The following is a 19,731-nucleotide window of genomic DNA, read 5'->3' on the forward strand; positions in this document are numbered from 1 at the left end:
AACAGAAATTTAGGGGGTAGAAATAGCTATACTTATATTAGATAAACAGACTTTTAAAAGTAAAAATCTATTAAAAGAGACAAAGATGGGCCTATAAAATGATTAAAGGACAATAATAATTATGAAAAATGAAAATATCAAAAGCTTTAAAATTTAGCATTTAAAACATAATCTTATCACCTGGGACATGCTGGCACAAACTGTAATCCCAGTGACTGAGAGACTGAGACAGAAGGATGGAAATTTCAAAGTCAGCCTCAGCAACTCTCATAATAAAAAATAAAAAGGGCTTTAGGAGTACCTCAGTGATAAGCACCCCTGGGTTCAGTCTCCTTTACCAAAAATACCCTGGTACAAAGAAGATTGGAGTGTAGCTGGCCATGGTGGGGCATGCCTATAAATCCAGTGACTCTGGAGGCTGAGAAAGGAGAATCACAAGTTCAAAGCCAACCTCAGTAACTTAGGTCCTCTGCAACTTAATGAGACCCTGTCTCTAATAAAAAGTAAAAAGACCTGGGGATGAAACTCAGTGGTAAAGCATCCCTAGGTTAAACCCCTAGCACACAACCTCCTCCCCAAAAAATGTCATATAGGTGATAGTCTGATGCATTATTTGGGGAGATGACCAAGACTGACCCCAACATCATGCAGGATCTCACCTTATTGAGCACATGCTCAGGAAATGAATGCAAGATACACGTCAGACTACATCTCATCAGATCATTGCAAAAATTGACAATATTGGTAATCACACGGTTGGAGAAAAGCACTCCAGACTCCATAATTTAGGCTAGGGTGGAAGAGTTTGGAAACAAAAATCGGATATTGCCACACAGAAGAGTTGAAGGTTGCTAGTAGTTTACCCTGAAATTTGGAACACTATTTTCCTAAACTAAGAATGGTTTCTTGCAGCTAACTACTATGTGTAGAAAGATTTTATATTATAAGGTGCATTCTTATGACATACCATGTAGTGAGTTTATGGAGTGATTTTCCCCCCAGTTTCTTGAATATAGTATCTTAAAGTCTTGACCCTGGTCTTAATTATTATTAAACACTAACTTGGAATAAAGCCAATTATCTAGTACACTATACATTAATAGTGAAGGAAAAACTCAACATAATCATTTGATGCAGAAAAACATTTGAAAAAATCTAATATCTTTCCATACTTCAAATACACACACAAAACAAAAACAAAAGAAAACTTCTTCAACATGATGAAGGGCATTTATGAAAAACTAACATATTTATTAAAAGTTACAGCCAAAGAAATTAGGCAAGAAAAAAATTAAATACCTGATTGGAAAAAAAAGGAGAAAAATTATCTATTGGCAGATAGCAAGATCTTACATATAGCAAATCCTAAGCCAGTTATGACACTGAATTCCTGCAAAGTCTTGGGAGGCTGTGTGGGAGGCTAAGAAAAGAGGACCACAAGTTGAAGGCCAGCCTGGTCAATTTAGTGAGACCATGTCTGAAAATAAAAAAGAGCTGGGACTGCTGTAGCTCAGTGGTACAGTGCATGCCTACCATGCAAAAGACCCTGGGTTGGATTTGATCTCCAGTACCACACATAATGACTCTTCTCTCTCTCTCTCTCTCTCTCTCTCTCACACACACACACACACACACACACACACACACTCCTAAAGAATACACACAATTAAAACTAATAATAAGTTTTATTTCTGTGTTTGAGGTACATTTGGTATTATCCTGGATGATTTGTTTTCTCTCCTCTCATCTCCAGCCCTTGCCAGGAAGCAAGCCATGTCAGTCACTGTGATTATTACTGTCGCCATATTTTAAGGATGAGAGAAATGTTAAGTGTCTTGCCCAAGGTCAAAGAGCCAGACAGTGTTGGTTCCTGAGCTTGGGTCTCCAGAGAGCTAGGATCTCCCCTTCCAGGAGGGCTCTGTCCCAGCCCCTCAGAGCCTCCCCATACCCTCAGGAAACAGGTTTCTCTGAATGTAGAATAGACAGGCAGGCCAGGGTTAAATAATATATATTATTTATGAAGGTGAAAACATCATGAGGGAGTGGGTGAGGACTCAGGACCCAGAGGCCTCCATGTGGAAAGTTGGATTGTGAGAGTTGTAGCCTACTCAAGTAGATGAATCCACTGATATGAATTAACCCAGTGATATCTGTAGAGAGATGGGTCAACTAGGGGCATGCCTTGGGGCTTGTATTTTTGTTCCTGGTGAACTGAAGTGCTTCTCTCTCTCTCTCTCTCTCTCTCTCTCTCTCTCTCTCTCTCTCTCTCTCTCTCTCTCTTTCCTGGCTGTCATGTTCTGAGCTTCTTTCTTCTGCCACCTTCTGCCCTCATGTTCTGACTCAGCTTGAGCCCAGCACTATGGAATCAGCTGACCATGGACTGAACCTCTATAAATGTGAGCTAAAATAAATTTTTCCTCCTCTAAATTGTTTCTTGTTGGGTATTTTGGTCACAGTGATGCAAAAGCTGACTAAAACAGTGAAATTATTCTTCAAAAGTGAAGCAGAAATAGAGTTTCTCACATAAACAAAAACAAAGGGTATTTATCACCAGCAACCTGCTCTGAGCCAACGTTCAAACAAGTTCTTCAAGGAGAAGAAAAATGATGTAACCTGGATCTACATAAAGAAAATGAGAGCACTGGCGAAGAAATAAATGTGAAATGCCATCTTTCTTTGTCTTATTCCTGATATAAAATATAACCATGTGTTTAGAGCGGTAACAGTAACCATATATTGGGTGATTATAGCATAGGAAAAAGTGAAATTAATGAGAGCAATATCATAGAGTACCTGCCCTACACGTGAAAGGGTGGAGTATTATTTGAGGATGTTCTTATATTCTTATGATGTACATTGCTCTGGGGCAACTACTAAACATCTGATAAAGGAGGATAGTTGATATTCTAAGAGAGGGAATAAATGAAATCATATAAAATGCTCATATAACCAGAGAAATGGGAAAATGCGTAAAGAACAAAGGCAATATAGAGAAAGAAGTTATAAATACAATAAATACTACTCCAACTCTACCAATAATCACTCTAAATGTGACTACTCTAAATATGCCAATTAAAAGAACAAAGTGTCAAACGGAATAAGAAACAAGACTCTACCATATATTGTCTGTAAAAAAAGCCACTTTGATTAGGAAGACCCAGTTACAATTAGAGCCAAATGATGGACAGAGATGCACTATACCAACTAATCAGTGGGCATCTGCAATAGCTATATTGATTTTAAATAAAGTACATTTCAGAATATGGAAAATTATCAGCAATAAAGAAGGACAAACTCCAAGAAGACATAGCAATTCTAAATATGTAAGAATTTAGCAACAGAAATCTAAATATGTGACACCAAAACTGATATAACTAAAAAAGAAATTGACAAAATTTACTACTATATAGTTGGAAACTTCCAAAAACTTCTGTCAGGGCTTGATAGATGAAGCAGGCAGAAAATCAATAAGGATATAGTTGACCAGAATGGCACTGTCAATCAACCTGATCTTATTGGAATTCTGAAATACTCTCCCCCAAAAGAATAGAGTACACATTCTTTTCAAGTTTACATAAAATTCAGAAAGGCACACTGTGTCCTGTATCATAAAATAGTCGTCAATAAATTGAAGAGATTGAAAATCAAATATATTCTTATATCACAACGAAATTAAGCTGAAAATCACCAATAGAAAAAGAACTGAAAAATCCACAAATATTTGGGAATTCAATAATACATTTGTAAATAACAAATGAGTAAAAATAGTCCCAAGGGAAATTTTTAAATATTTTTGAATTCAACAAAAGAAATTACAATTTATCAAAATTAACAATTTATCCAATGAACTCTGTAAGCATTTAGTACACTTAGTGGAATTTATAGCACTGAAGACACAGATGAGAGAAGAAGAGTGGGCTAAACTCAGTAATCTAGCTTTTAAAAGCCAAAGCCAAAAGAGCAATTTAAGCCTAAAGCAAGCAAAAAGAAAAATCAATAAAATTAAAAACTATAGAAAGTTACTACAAACCACTTTATGTCCACAAATTTGATATCTCAGCTAAAATAGATGGGTTCCTTGACAAACTAAACTACTCACACTCACACAGGGAGAAATAGACAATCTGAATAGGTCTGTTTCTATTAAGGAAAATAAATAAAAAGCCCACAACCTTCTAAAAGAGAAAACATCAGGTTTCTTTGGCTTTGCTGGTGAATTCTATGAAAAATTTGAAAAACTAAATGACCTCAGTGGTGTACTATTTCTCCATCATCTCTCCAGAATATACTGGTTCATCAATTCTAATAAGTGTGCCATATTAACAAAAGGTATAATAATAAGGACAGCTGGGTGTAGAGCATAGGAGAACTATGTCTTTATTTCCATGCAATTTTTCTTTAAATAAAAAACTATTCTAGGAATAGTTTAATTTTTTAAACAAGAGCTGAAAGGAAAAATTGTCAAACTAAAATTCTATATCAAGCCAAAAAAACCAAATAACTTCATAAACATGAATACACATAATGTGTGTATATATGTATATACTTTATATATGTATACACTTTGTATATTGAAATCAATATATAAAGTATTAAGAGAAAATGGAGACAATTCTGATAAAGAAAAGCTGGCAGAACCCATCACCAGCAGACCTGTACTCCAAGAAACACTAAATGAAGGTCTCTGGATGAAAGTAAAGTGGTACCAGTAGATGATCAGATCCTCAGAAAGATATGAGTGCCAGAAATGGTAACTATGTAAATTATGCAGGAGTATAGTTTCAAACTATCACATTTTCTCTTAATTCATTTAAAAAATATCCTACAGTTTAAAGAAAAATGACAGCATTGTATGGTGGGATTTATCAGGTATGGAACTGGAATTTTTCTCAGAACTGTGGCATATAATAGGAGGTTAAAATTAGTATGGACTGGGCGAGTGTGGTGGCACATGTCTGCAATCCCAATGACTCAGGCTGAGGCAGGAGTATCAAAGCTAGCTTCAGCAACTTAGCAAGGCCATAAAAACTGTACTGAGACCCAGTCTCTAAAAATTTAAAAAAGGGGGGCTGGAGATGTGGCTCAGTGATTAAGTGCCCCTAGGTACGCCCCTGGTACCAAAAAAATAATATAAAGTAATAGTGTATGGACTTAGAAGGTTTTTACATTTTAAATAAAGACATTAATTCTAAGTTGATGGTTAAAATTTAAGACTGCAGAAAAGTAAGAACAGAAGAGCAGAGGTCAGATGGTACAAACAGGAAACAAAGAGCAAAATATGAGGCCTAAGTCCAAATATATCAGTAGTACATTGGACAGAATGAATTAAACACCTAGTTAAAAGGCAGAGATTATCAGAATGGGTTAAAAAATCAAGACTTAATCATGGCTACAAGAGATGTGCTTAAAATCTAAAGATACAGATAGACTGAAAGTTAAAAAGTCAGGAAAATAATAATGCAAAAATAAAGAACGAAAAGTTGGAACTGCTGTATTAATATAAGATAAAATAAACTGCAAAAGTATTAGCATAAATAGAAATCCTGAAGAAAGATATGACAAAAATTAATGCTCTTGCACTAAGTAACAGAGCTTCAAAATATATAAAACAAAAATCAACAGAATGAAAGAGAGAAACAGTTACCAACCATTGAGGGAGATTTTGATACGTGCCTCTCAGTAAATACATTAAATGGGTAAATAGAAGGATGGAGGAACAGTATCAACTACCTCAGCCTAACTGATGTTATATAATACAACACCCAACAACTACAGAACTCCCGTTCCCTTTAAGGGCACTTCATAAATTAATTGAAACAGATCATATTCTGGGCCATAAAATGATATTCCTTACCAATGAATGGGATGGATTCAAACTCAGAAGCTTCTTCTCAGCAAAGGGAATGATCAACAATGTGAAGAGAGAGCCCACAGAGTAGCAGAACATCTTTACTACACACATATCAGATAGAGCACTAACTTCCAGGATATATAAAGATTTCAAAAATCTTAACATCCCCGAACCAAATAACCCAATCAATAAATGGTCTAAGGAACTGAGCAGACAATTCTCAGAAGATGTATGTTCATCAACAAATATGTGAAAAAATTTTCAACATCTCTAGCAATTCAAGAAATACAAATCAAAACTACTCTCAGATTTCATTTCACTTCAGTCAGAATGGCAATTATCAAGAAGACAAGCAAAAATAAATGTTGGTGAGGATGTAGGGGAAAAGACCCACTCATAGATTGCTGGTAGAACTGCAAATTGATGTAATCATCATGGAAAGCAGTATGGAGATTCCTCAGAAAACTTGGAATGAAACCACCAATTGACCCAGTTATCCCACTTCTCAGTCTATTTCCAATAGACTTAAAATCAGCATACTACAGTGATGCAGCCACATCAATGCTATAAAGTAGCTCAACTCACAAGAGTTTTACTATGGAACCAACCTGAGTGTCCTTCAACACAGGAACAGATAAAGAAAATGTGGTCAATATGCACAATGGAATATTATTCAGTTTTAAAGAAGAACAAAGTGATGGCATCTGCCAGTAAATGAGTGGAAGTTAAGAATATCATAGTAAGCAAAATAGGCCAATTCCAAAAACCACAGTTTAAATGTTTTCTCTGATATTTGACACTAATTCACAATAAGGAGTGTGGCTATGGAAGAATGAAGTTACTTTGGATTAGGCAGAGGAGAGGGAAAGGAGGGGAGCCAGGTATGGGGTGGGAAGAAGAGTAGACATTATTGCCCTAGGTGCATGTGTGACCACATGACTGATGTGATTCTACATCACGTACAACCAGAAACATGAGAAACTATACTCCATTTGTGTATGATGTGTGAAAGTGCCTTCTACTGCCATGTATAACTAATTAGAACAAATAAAAGAAAAGAAAAAAGAATAATGGCAGCCAGGGGTGGAGGAGGAGGAATGGGAGTTCTTACTTACATGGTGGTAGAACTTCTGTTTGGAGGGACAAAAGTGTGCTGGAAACAGAAGGTTGTACAATATTGTGAGTGTAATTAATGCCTCTGAGTTGTCCACTTAATAGGGCTAAAATGGCAAATTTAATGCTACCAGTCCTTTAAAACAATGAACCCTTTAATTATTAAAATTTTTAACATTTTCCTTTCCAGAAAATTAAAAGAGTAGGATGCCATTCATAGTTTTTTTCTTGAGAACCTCCTTGGCTCCCAAGATGTGAGGCATTAACTTGTGAGCCATTTCACCATGTTCAGGAGTGGGTACTGCAAAGAGAAAATAAAAAGTGCATAATTTAGAAGCAAAACATTTTATGTACTTTCAACTAAGGCCTGAAGACTACTTATGAATACAGTTGACTTAAACAACCCATATTTTAATACCTGCCCCAAACCTCTCTTAGTCACAACCATAACTTTTATAAGCTGTTTGGAAAACAGTTGTTTTTAATTGTTCTAAATTCTGAAAGTCAACAGTTAAACAGACCATTAATACACTTATGTCAGTATCAAAAGGACACGATATTTGATCGAACCCATGGTGGCTTTACCAGTGAACTACATCCCTAAACCTTCTTTTAAATTTTTCAGATAGGGTCTACCCCACTTCTTAAGGCTGGACTTAAACTTGTGATCCTCCTTCTTTAGGCTCCCCAGTCACTGGGATCACAGGTGTACAACCATTGAGTATAGCATTTATGACATTTATAAGGTAGCTAAACAAGTTATAATATAATTTATCAAGTTACTGGAACTATTTTGAGTGTGTGTGTGTGTGTGTGTATGTGTGTGTGTGTGTGTGTGGTGTTAGAACCAAACTCAGGGCCTTGTGCATGCTGGCAAAGCACTCTACCACTGAACAACATCTCTAGCCCCTCTGCATTCTACAAAGAAAATCACTATAAATACTACAGTGAGTAAAATGAGATTATCATTCTCTCTTCCTGCTTGAATTTTGTATCCTCCCGCCTTCCCCTTCCTTTATTGTTTCTCCTCCTCCTCTTCCTTCTCCTCCTCCTCCTCTTCTTCCTCCTCCTTCTCCTCCTTCTTCAACTTCCCTCCTTTCCTCCCTCAATTCTTTCTTCACCAACTCCCCCCACCACTGCCCTTTCTTTGTAGGAGGTGGTGCAGGAACTGAACCCAGGAATATGCTAGGCAAATAAGTGCTCTCCCACTGAGCTATACACCAGCCCTCTTTTCACTTTATTTGGAGACAGGGTATCTCTAAGTGGCCCAGGCAGGCTCCAATTTGAGATCCTCCTGCCTGAGCCTCTCCAGAAGATGAGATTACAGGTGTGTGCCCCCAAGGCCTGGCAGCTTCATCTTTTCTGGGTTAAGTATAAATACAATACATTTGCTTAAAGAAAACAAAATCAACCTGGGATGCATAAAAGTATTAAGAAAAATGATGACAATCCTTCTATCAACATGGACTATCCTGTTAAAACTTCACAAGCTTTTTAAAAGTCACATTTCAAAATGATTTGGATATACTGACACTCTCTTCCTTCAAAAGCTATATGCCAGTTACATCATTCCTAAGAACTGACCATAAAATGATTCTAATGGCTAAATTGAATAGTGCCTTAATATGGGTGTTAATAACCAATCCCCTTTATAAAATCTTTGTATTCTTTAATTTTTGATTATTACCTTTAAGTTTCTAGAAGTGAAATTATTTCTAATTAATGGATTTCTTAGTATAAATTTTAGGTTTAAAAGTGAGCAGACAATAGGGACCCTCGCTAAGTTGCCTCTGACACAGGAAGGACACTTAAGGGATCCCGCTGACCTTCTCCAAAACTGAAAAGACAACTAGATAGCCTTGCAAATGCTTTTTCCAAATGCATACTGGGTCTTAAAATGTGGATCCTGAAATTTTCCCATGTTGGCCCCTCATTTTCTTATTGATATCTTGCATTACAGTGCAGTATACTTACTACAATGATACCTATTGTGGATACATATCTATATATTAATACAATTTTGTTGATTTTTGGAGGTGCTGGGGCTTGAACCATGGGGACTCGTATATGTCGGGCAAGCACTCTACCACAAATGAACAAATACGAACTTACGTCTATTAATCCAAAGCTAACACTTGACATTAGAGTTCACTCTTTCTATTGGGTTATATAATTCAATGGGATTTGAAAAATGAATATCGTCCTGTGTATCTACCATTATAACATCATACTAAATAAATTCACTGCCCTAAAAACCTACTACTCATCCTCTTCACACCCCTGAATCCCTGCAATCAATGATTTTTTAAAACTCCTCATACTTCAGATGTCCTAAATTACATGCTAGGCAAGTACCCTACCATGGATTGAACACTTCTAGCCCACACGCTACACTTGGAATTGGAGAGCATCTAGCCCCTTTAGATGGAAGGGCAACACTAAGCACTATGCTCTTAAAGATCTTTCAGAGAATAATATGCCCACACCATAGGCATGTAGTCAATTATCCAAGTTATTTCCCTGTTATAAATAAAGAGATAAGATAAAATTCTTTCATGCCTTTTGGTGTTATGATATCTCAGTTTTAATCCATGAATACTATTCTACTGTATGGATGTAGCACATACATTGGATTTCTTTTGTTTATATTGTGGTGCTGAGGATGGAATCCAGGGCCTCAGCAGGCTAGCCATGTGCTCTACCACTGAACTGCACACACTCCTCACATTCACTTTTTGAAACACATCTTGTTCCAGATTTAGCAAATATGAATAAAGATGCTATAAAAATTTTTCACAGGTTTATGTGTGGACACATCTCAATGCATGGGGGTAAATACCTAGAAATACATTGCTGGGTTATGTGGTAAGGTCATGTTTCATTTTGTGGGAAACTGAAAAAACCCTCTTCTGGAGTGGAGCCTCCCATTAGCAATGCAGGAGCATTCCTGTTGCTCCATCTCTCATTTTTCACTTTTTTATTCTTTCTTTCCTTAGTGATTAGCTAAGACTCCATCTTATTATTGAATGTTTGCATCTTTCAATGATCACACTCGACTATCACATGACACACCATGTCACACAGAACAAGAATCTTAGGGTGGTTGTTCTTGGCCCAGATGCTCTTATTGTCATTTTACTTATGCATACCTCCTGCCTCCACTGTTACTATTTTTATTTAAATGGTTTTATCTTTTAAAGATACTTTTATAACAGACAGACAATTATTTGTTCAGGTAGGTAGAAGTACTTTTGACTTTACTTTATTTGAGGAAGCTATTATTTAGCTTTTGGGACATACATTTCTGGGCTAGTTTTTTCTATCAGAAATTCAATACACATGATGAAAACCCTTGAAACTGTCTCACAGCTTACTGATGCTATTGCATTTAAAAGTTTTCATTTCTATCTTTATGTTTCACTGTGGTAGTTTCCACTAAAATAATCTATCATTAATCAAGTCTCAAAATATTTTAACAAATATAATGCCTACCCCTCCCTTTCACTTCAAAAAGCCAGTTGTAAGGAATATAGAAAACACAGCCTTCTGTCATGAGATGGGAATCCAATGGCAGTCCTCAGAGCCACCACATCACAGTCCAGCCCCCTTACTACTTCTCTCCCTGGCTCCACCTGAGCTCATTACTGTTGAAATTCTCCTCAGCTGGGGAGGAATTTCACTCTCAAATGTCTTTCAAATGCCATCAAGGCTTTGAGAGAAATGTCAAAATGAGAAATAGAGTACATAATCTGGGGAAGAGGAAAGATCTACGTTTTAGGTAGAAGAGTTACCCACATTATGAAACAGAGAAAAAACAGAGCAATAGATGACCTCTCTGGAAAAGAGGACAAAACATAAAAAGAAAAAAGCAGTGATTAAGTATTCTAACTTTTAAAGAAGCCATCGATTTTTATTTTTCAAAAAAGTGGTTTTTGATGAGTACTCTTTAGGTGAAAACTTTAATTTAATCTTAAATTAATCTTCTCAGAGTAAAATATTTCAAACTTGAAGCTTTTTGAAATTATCTCTGAAAGTCAAATGCAAACAGCAGTTTTTTCAACACACATGCACAGATGTGCACACCAGGGTCATTAGTCACTCACTTGTCTTGTATGGCCATGTCATGGGACAGTGAAAGGCTGCACCTCTCCATCACCATCATCTTCCTCCATTACTATTGCTAATGTTTCCGGCACCTTGGTGTTCAGCTGTGTTCAGGAGCAAAGGAAGACAAGCCAGGAAAAGACAAAGATTAACATGTGACCAGGTCTCCTTTTATTAAACAAACTTTAAGAAGTTATTTTTCCATAGCTAATTTTTAAATGACTAAACCTCACTGGTTACAATATATTCAATTAAAAAATAAAGATGATTTTCTGAAATATGGAAAAGTAAATAAGCATATATGATAAATATTCTTGAGTGCTATTTAGAAACATTAAATATTTCTTTACTTCATTTTATTTTTTTAAATATTTTTTTAAAGTTGTTGATGAACCTTTATTTTATTTATTTGTATGTGGTGCTGAGAATCGAACCCAGTGCCTCATGCATGCCAGGCAAGCACACTACGACTAAGCCACAACCTCAGTCCAACCTCTTATTTTAGAAATTTTAAAAAAATTAAAAACAGGTTTCTTTTGGTAACCTTAATTAAAGCAAGAACTATAAGAAATACATCATCAACTTACTGCAGGTGTTCCAGAAGGGAAGCAATCCTTCTCTGAAAATGAAAGAGAAAGGAATGTTAACAACTTACCACAGAAAACGTTTCTATGACAAAAAGAAAAATAATATAAAAAAGGAGCATGTGAAATGTGTTAAAACCGATTTCATTTTAAGCAGAATTACTTCTCTAGAAATATGATAGTAATAGTAACTTAAAAATAAAATTTATATAAGACTCAGCTACTAACTCTTTAATCTTAATGAAACCTTAAAAACACATTTTGAAAAACCTGAATTGATCATTCAAATGACTGGATTTCATGGAATGTAAATTATACTTCAATCAAGTTATTAAAATGTAATGGAGTCCTGGCCTGGTAATTCCATGCCTATAATCCAAGGGGCTCAAGAGGCAGAGACAGGAGGATCTTGTGTTCCAAGCCAGCCTCAGCAATTTAGCTAGGTGCTTAGAAACTCAATGTGACCCTGCCTCTACATAAGATACAAAATAGAGCTGGGGATGTGGTTCAGGGATTGAGTGCCCCTGGGTTCAATCCCTGGTACCCTGCCCCCACCAAAGTGTAATGAAAACCATACCCACCCAAGTTGTATTAAAATAAAACATTTCTTGTTTAAGATACTTTCTTAAGCAGTAAACGTGATTTGATAAATATTCTTGAGTACGAAGGAGCAAGGGATATAAAGCCACCAAACATGGCAACTGGGAAAAGAATTATATTTGACATGGTTTGTTTCTTTGTAAAATGCAACTTACTAGTTGACACAGAAGTTCCAGGTAAAAGTAAGATGTTTTCCTAAGGATACCAGGTAAGTTTTTAATAGAAAAAGTCAAGATCAGTATTACTTGAAAAGAAGTCTACTTCTTTTTTAAACATAGCCTTTATCTCTGTGATGATGTAAACATATTAAATACAATTAATCCAACCACATTTGATTTTTGCATACTTAAGATTATTTTTTAAAACTATATATATATGACTTTAGAGGCGGAAAACATATTAAATAAAAATTATGAATCTTGGGGTTGTTATGGGCAAAATCTACCCAGAGAGAAATTGGAGAAATGATTTTGCATCTTTTAATGTATAGTACAAAGAAGTGAAAGCAGGAGAACCAGCGTGGAGAAGGAGAGTCTAAATAAATCTCCAAAGATATTCCAGGGATCAGTCAACCAACTGCACCACGTAGACTTCATTCTGATGCGGCCTTACACAAACTGTTTTTAAAAATCCAGTATACTTCAACTCTTACCCACTTAGATTCTATTTCTGAGGAATAAGTATTTCTTTGAGGTAAGGTATTTATTTTATGTATTTGAATGTAATTTTTGAATAGAAAATGATTTTATTTCAAGGTCTATGCATTTATAAACAAGAATTCCTTCTAGGCCAATGACAAAAAACATATCTCTAGCATAAACCATAAACATGTCTAGAAATCCACAATTTTTCTTTCTCAACTAAAAATCATTTAAACCCATGAGGAGGAAAAGAAAACCCCAAGTAAATGTAACAACATGGAACAATTGTGAATCCCACTATCATGTTGAATTATAATGTATAAGAAATATGGAGAAAAATGTAACAGATCCAATTCCATTTGTAACAAAATTATGAGATCAATGAAATCCTCAATTTCCAGATGATGTTCAAGAGCCTTTCCGAGAGTTGACAAAAAGCAGTATCTATGTAGGAGAAAGTAGGAACAATACAGTTTACCTTTTATTTTTCCAGAAATGATCTTTTTATCTATCAGTGCTTCACAAGTTTCCATGGGATTCAGTCTTTTACCACTGTCTGAGGTCTCACCAGTAGACGGAAATCTGAGATTTTTCTTCTTCAAGGTGCTGGCGTTATAATACTTGTTGACACCCCGCACAGCTAGAGGATGCTCCGTTGGCTTTCCTTTGAGGACCCTGAAGGTTTGTGGCAACTGAGCCCCCTGCTCTGGCATGCCCTAACAAAGAGAAATTGAGACATGAGTTGTGGTTTGAATTGCTCTAATACCATCAATTTTCAGACATAAATATCAACATACATAAAACAAACCCATACACATAATTTTAGATTTGACTAAATTCTAAATGGTTTCCTTTTCTAAAACTCTACTTTTCCATATTTATTTTGCAAATCAACAGGAAAGGTCCAAACAGAGGAATGGGAATGGAGTGCTGGGTTTGTTTGGGGAGAGGGACAGAACTGTCAAACCTGTATTTCCCCTGTTCATCACCCACCAGAGTAGCTCCTAATTGAAAAGCCTTAAGCCAAGAGTACAAGTCAGGGGACAGAAAACAGGAAGAAGGATGCTTGGTTATGTCTGGTTCTGCTCTAGCTTTACACAGATAGAGAACACAGGGAGGCAGCCCATTCCAACTTCAGCAATTCAGGGAATACAAATGTAGGGATTTGAAACCAAGAACCCACTTTATACAGTTTTTAGTGTTTCAGATCTTTTTAGGTGGGAGGAGGAGGAGTACCAGGGATTGAATTCAGGGGCACTCAACCACTCAGCCATACCCTCAGCCTTTTTATTTTTTGAGACAGGGTCCCACTAAATTGCTTAGTTCCTGGCTTAGTTGCTGAGTCTGGCTTTGAACTTGCAAACCTCCTAAATCAGCCTCACTAGCTTCTGCGATTACAGTCATGCTCCACTGAACCCAGCAATACATTACATCTTTTTTGTTTCCCTTAAATTCATTTGAAATAATCTAGTAGTACATTAAATGGTCATGCCATATTTTTAATTAATTTACTACTAATGATATTTGAGTTGACTTTTTGCTACATTTTGCTATCAAAATAATGGGACACAAACCATAGTCTATGCTGTTCCATGGTTTCCCTAGGACACACATGCTAAAAATTACATTTCTAGGTCAAAAGGTATGTAGGTGAAAGTAACATATTCATTTGTGATTTGCAATAGATACATGAAGGGATTTTTTTTTAAAGTGAGAGTGAGAGAGGAGAGAGAGAGAGGAGAGAGAGAGAGAGAAAGAGAGAGAAAGAGAGAGAGAGAGAGAGAGAGAGAGAGAGAGAGAGAGAGAATTTTAAATATTTATTTTTTAGTTCTCGGCGGACACAACATCTTTGTTGGTATGTGGTGCTGAGGATCGAACCCGGGCCTCACGCATGCCAGGCGAGCACGCTACTGCTTGAGCCACATCCCCAGCCCCCACATGAAAGGATTTTTAAACACATTTTTTTTATTTTTTCTTTTTTGTTGTTTGGTGGTTGGGATTAAACCAAGGCCTTAAGGTGCTTAGTGATTAGGTAACGCTCCCTCTTATTTTTGAATGTTTGCATCTTTGAATGATCACACTCCACCATCATGTGACACCCCATGTCACACAGGACAATAATCTTAGGGTTGTTGTTCTTGGCCTGGAAGCTCTAATTGTCATTTTACAAGCATATCTCCTGCCTTCACTGTTATTATTTTTAGTTAAATGGTTTTATCTTTTAAAGATACTTTTATAAGAGACAAGACATTTACTTATTCAGGTTGGTAGAGGTGCTTTTGACTTTACTTTATTTGACGAAGCTGTTAATAGCTTTTGGGAGATAGACTTTTGGGTTGTTTTTTTCTATCAGAACTTCATTACACATCATGAAAACCCTTGAAACTGTCTCACAGCTCACTGATGCTATTGCATTTAAAAGTTGTTTTCAATTGTATCTTTATGTTTCACTGTGGTAGTTTCCACTACAATAATCTATCATTAATCCAGTCTCAAAACATTTTATACAAATATATTGCCTACCTTCCCTTTCACTTCAAAGAGCCAGTTGTAAGGAATATAGAAAACACAGCCTTCTGTCATGAGATGGGAATCCAATGGCAGTCCTCAGAGCCACCACATCACAGTCCAGCCCTCTTACTATTTCTCTCCCTGGCTCCATCTGAGCTCATTATTACTGAAATTCTCCCTCATCAGGTGAGGAATTTAACTCTCAACTGTCTTTAAAATGCCATCAAGGCTTTGAGAGAAATGTCAAAATGAGAAATAGAGTACATAATCTGGGGAAGACGAAAGATCTACGTTTTAGGTAGAAGAGTTACCCACAATATGAAACACAGAAAAAACAGAGCAACAGATGATCTCTCTGGAAAACGGGACAAAACATGGAAAGAAAAAAGCAGTGAGTTAAGTATTCTAACTTTTAAAGAAGCCATCGATTTTTATTTTTCAAAAAAATGGTTTTTGATGATTATTCTTTAGGCAAAAACTTTAATATTAAATTAATCTTCTCAGAGTAAAATATTTTAAACTTGAAGCTTTTTGAAATTATCCCTGAAAGTCAAATGCAAACAGCTGTTTTTCGAACACAGATGTGCACACTAGGTCATTAGTCACTCACTGGTCTTGTGTGGCCATGTCCTGGGGCAGTGAAAGGCCGCACCTCTCCATCACCATCATTTTCCTCCATTATTATTGTTAATGTATCTGGCACCTTGGTGTTCAGCTGTGTTCAGGAGCAAAGGAAGACAAGCCAGGAAAAGACAAAGATTAACATGTGACCAGGTCTCCTTTTATTAAACAAACTTTAAGAAGTTATTTTTTCCATAGCTAATTTTTAAATGACTAAACCTCACTGGTTACAATATTTTCAATTAAAAAATAAAGATGATTTTCTGAAATATGGAAAAGTAAATAAGCATATATGATAAATATTCTTGAGTGCTATTTAGAAACATTAAATATTTCTTTACTTCATTTTATTTTTTTAAACATTTTTATAAAGTTGTTGATGAACCTTTATTTTATTTATTTGTATGTGGTGCTGAGAATCGAACCCAGTGCCTCATGCATGCCAGGCAAGCACACTACTAAGCCACAACCCCAGCCCTACCTTTTATTTTAGAAATTTAAAAAAATGAAAAACAGATTTCTTTTGGTAACCTTAATCAGAGCAAGAACTATAAGAAATACATCATCAACTTACTGCAGGTGTTCCAGAAGGGAAGCAATCCTTCTCTGAAAATGAAAGAGAAAGGAATGTTAACAATTTACCACAGAAACCATTTCTATGACAAAAAGAAAAATAATATAAAAAAGGAGCATGTGAAATGTGTTAAAACCAATTTCATTTTAAGCAGAATTACTTATCTAGAAATATGATAGTAATAGTAACTTAAAAATAAAATTTATATAAGACTCAGCTACTAACTCTTTAATCTTAATGAAACCTTAAAAACACATTTTGAAAAACCTGAGTTGATCATTCAAATAACTGGATTTCATGGTATGTAAATTATACTTCAATCAAGTTATTAAAATGTAATGAGTCCTGGCCTGGTAATTCCAAGTCTATAATCCAAGGGGCTCAAGAGGCAGAGACAGGAGGATCTTGTGTTCCAAGCCAGCCTCAGCAATTTAGCTAGGTGCTTAGAAACTCAATGTGACCCTGCCTCTACATAAGATACAAAATAGAGCTGGGGATGTGGTTCAGGGATTGAGTGCCCCTGGGTTCAATCCCCGGTACCCTGCCCCCACCAAAGTGTAATGAAAACCATACCCACCCAAGTTGTATTAAAATAAAACATTTCTTGTTTAAGATACTTTCTTAAGCAGTAAACGTGATATGATAAATATTCTTGAGTACGAAGGAGCAAGGGGATATAAAGCCACCAAACATGGCAACTGGGAAAAGAATTATATTTGACATGGTTTGTTTCTTTGTAAAATGCAACTTACTAGTTGACACAGAAGTTCCAGGTAAAAGTAAGATGTTTTCCTAAGGATACCAGGTAAGTTTTTTATAGAAAAAGTCAAGATCAGTATTACTTGAAAAGAAGTCTACTTCTTTTTTAAACATAGCCTTTATCTCTGTGATGATGTAAACACATTAAACATAATTAATCCAACCACATATGATTTTTGCATACTTAGATTATTTTTTAAAAATATATATATGACTTTAGAGATGGAAAACATATTAAATAAAAATTATGAATCTTGGGGTTGTTATGGGCAAAATCTACCCAGAGAGAAATTGGAGAAATGATTTTGCATCTTTTAATGTATAGTGCAAAGAAGTGAAAGCAGGAGAACCAGCATGGGGAAGGAGAGTCTAAATAAATCTCCAAAGACATACCAGGGATCAGTCAACCAACTGCACCATGTGGACTTCATTCCAATGCTGCCTTACACAAACTGTTTTTAAAAATCCAGTATACTTCAACTCTTACCCACTTAGATTCTATTTCTGAGGAATAAATACTTCTTTGAGGTAAGGTATTTATTTTTATGTATTTGAATGTAATTTTTGAATAGAAAATGATTTTATTTCAAGGTCTATGCATTTATAAACAAGAATTCCTTCTAGGCCAATGACAAAAAACATATCTCTAGCATAAACCATAAACATGTCTAGAAATCCACAATTTTTCTTTCTCAACTAAAAATCATTTAAACCCATGAGGAGGAAAAGAAAACCCCAAGTAAATGTAACAACATGGAACAATTGTGAATCCCACTATCATGTTGAATTATAATGTATAAGAAATATGGAGAAAAATGTAACAGATCCAATTCCATTTGTAACAAAATTATGAGATCAATGAAATCCTCAATCTCCAGATGATGTTCAAGAGCCTTCCCGAGAGTTGACAAAAAGCAGTATCTATGTAGGAGAAAGTAGGAACAATACAGTTTACCTTTTATTTTTCCAGAAATGATCTTTTTATCTATCAGTGCTTCACAAGTTTCCATGGGATTCAGTCTTTTACCACTGTCTGAGGTCTCACCAGTAGACGGAAATCTGAGATTTTTCTTCTTCAAGGTGCTGGCGTTATAATACTTGTTGACACCCCGCACAGCTAGAGGATGCTCCGTTGGCTTTCCTTTGAGGACCCTGAAGGTTTGTGGCAACTGAGCCCCCTGCTCTGGCATGCCCTAACAAAGGGAAATTCAGACATGAGTTGTGGTTTGAATTGCTCTAATACCATCAATTTTCAGACACAAATATCAACATACATAAAACAAACCCATACACATAATTTTAGATTTGACTAAATTCTAAATGGTCTCCTTTTCTAAAACTCTACTTTTCCATACTTATTTTGCAAATCAACAGGAAAGGTCCAAACAGAGGAATGGGAATGGAGTGCTGGGTTTGTTTGGGGAGAGGGACAGAACTGTCAAACCTGTATTTCCCCTTGTTCATCACGCACCAGAGTAGCTCCTAATTGAAAAGGCTTAAGCCATGAGCAAAAGTCAGGAGACAGCAGACAGAAAGAAGGATCCTTTCTTATATCTGGTTCTTCCCTAGGCTTAAACAGAGAACCTAGGACGGCATGTCCATTCCAACCTCAGCAATTCAGGGAATACAAATGTAGGGATTTGAAACCAAGAACCCACTTTATACAGTGATTACTGTTTCAGATCTTTTTTGGTGGGGAGGAGGAGGAGTACCAGGGATTGAATTCAGGGGCACTCAACCACTCAGCCATACCTTCAGCCTTTTTATTTTTTGAGACAGGGTCTCAGTAAATTGCTTAGTTCCTCGCTTAGTTGCTGAGTCTGGCTTTGAACTTGCAAACCTCCTAAATCAGTCTCACAAGCTGCTGGGATTACAATCATGCCCTACTGAACCCAGGAAAACATTACAAAATTTTTCCCCTAAATTCATTTCAAATAATCTTGTAGTACATTACATGGTCATGCCATATTTTTAACCAATTTACTACTAATGATATTTGAGTTGATTTTGAATACATTTTGCTAGCTAAATAATGGGACAAAACCATAATATGTGCTGTTCTCTGGTTCCCCAGAGACACACATGCTAAACATTCCATTTCTGAGTCAAAATGTATGTATGTGAAAAAGTACGATATTCATTTGTGATTTGGGATATACACATAAAGGATTTTTAATTTTTTTTTTTTTTTTTTTGCTGTTTGGTATTTGGGATTAAACCCAGGGCATCAAGCTGGTAAGCACCTGCTAAACATTACCACAAATTACCTGTAGTCCCAAGTTCTTAATGTTATGGAGTCAAATTGGCTTTTTTCCTCCCCCATCTGCTGGACTGGGGACTGCATCCAGGGGTGTTTTAACACTGAGCTTCATC

At 36.0% G+C, this 19,731-nt stretch overlaps 1 protein-coding gene across 7 annotated transcripts in view; it reads right to left on the reverse strand.

Annotated features, from left to right (window-relative positions):
- Window positions 1–7,101: 7,101 nt before the first annotated feature.
- LOC144373393 (uncharacterized) overlaps window positions 7,102–19,731 on the reverse strand; it is a 59,334-nt gene continuing 46,704 nt past the window's right edge. For all 7 annotated transcript variants that reach the window (XM_078036484.1, XM_078036486.1, XM_078036485.1 and 4 more), the window contains 7 exons: window positions 18,314–18,551; window positions 16,600–16,631; window positions 16,015–16,119; window positions 13,372–13,609; window positions 11,656–11,687; window positions 11,068–11,172; window positions 7,102–7,265 (listed from right to left, as the gene is read on the reverse strand). In XM_078036484.1, the coding sequence (XP_077892610.1) occupies window positions 11,086–11,172; window positions 11,656–11,687; window positions 13,372–13,609; window positions 16,015–16,119; window positions 16,600–16,631; window positions 18,314–18,551 (732 nt within the window). In that variant the 3' untranslated portion in view covers window positions 7,102–7,265; window positions 11,068–11,085. The remainder of the gene's footprint in view (window positions 7,266–11,067; window positions 11,173–11,655; window positions 11,688–13,371; window positions 13,610–16,014; window positions 16,120–16,599; window positions 16,632–18,313; window positions 18,552–19,731) is intronic.

The sequence above is a fragment of the Ictidomys tridecemlineatus genome, unplaced genomic scaffold (genome assembly GCF_052094955.1).
Source record: "Ictidomys tridecemlineatus isolate mIctTri1 unplaced genomic scaffold, mIctTri1.hap1 Scaffold_382, whole genome shotgun sequence".
NCBI lineage: Eukaryota > Metazoa > Chordata > Mammalia > Rodentia > Sciuridae > Ictidomys > Ictidomys tridecemlineatus.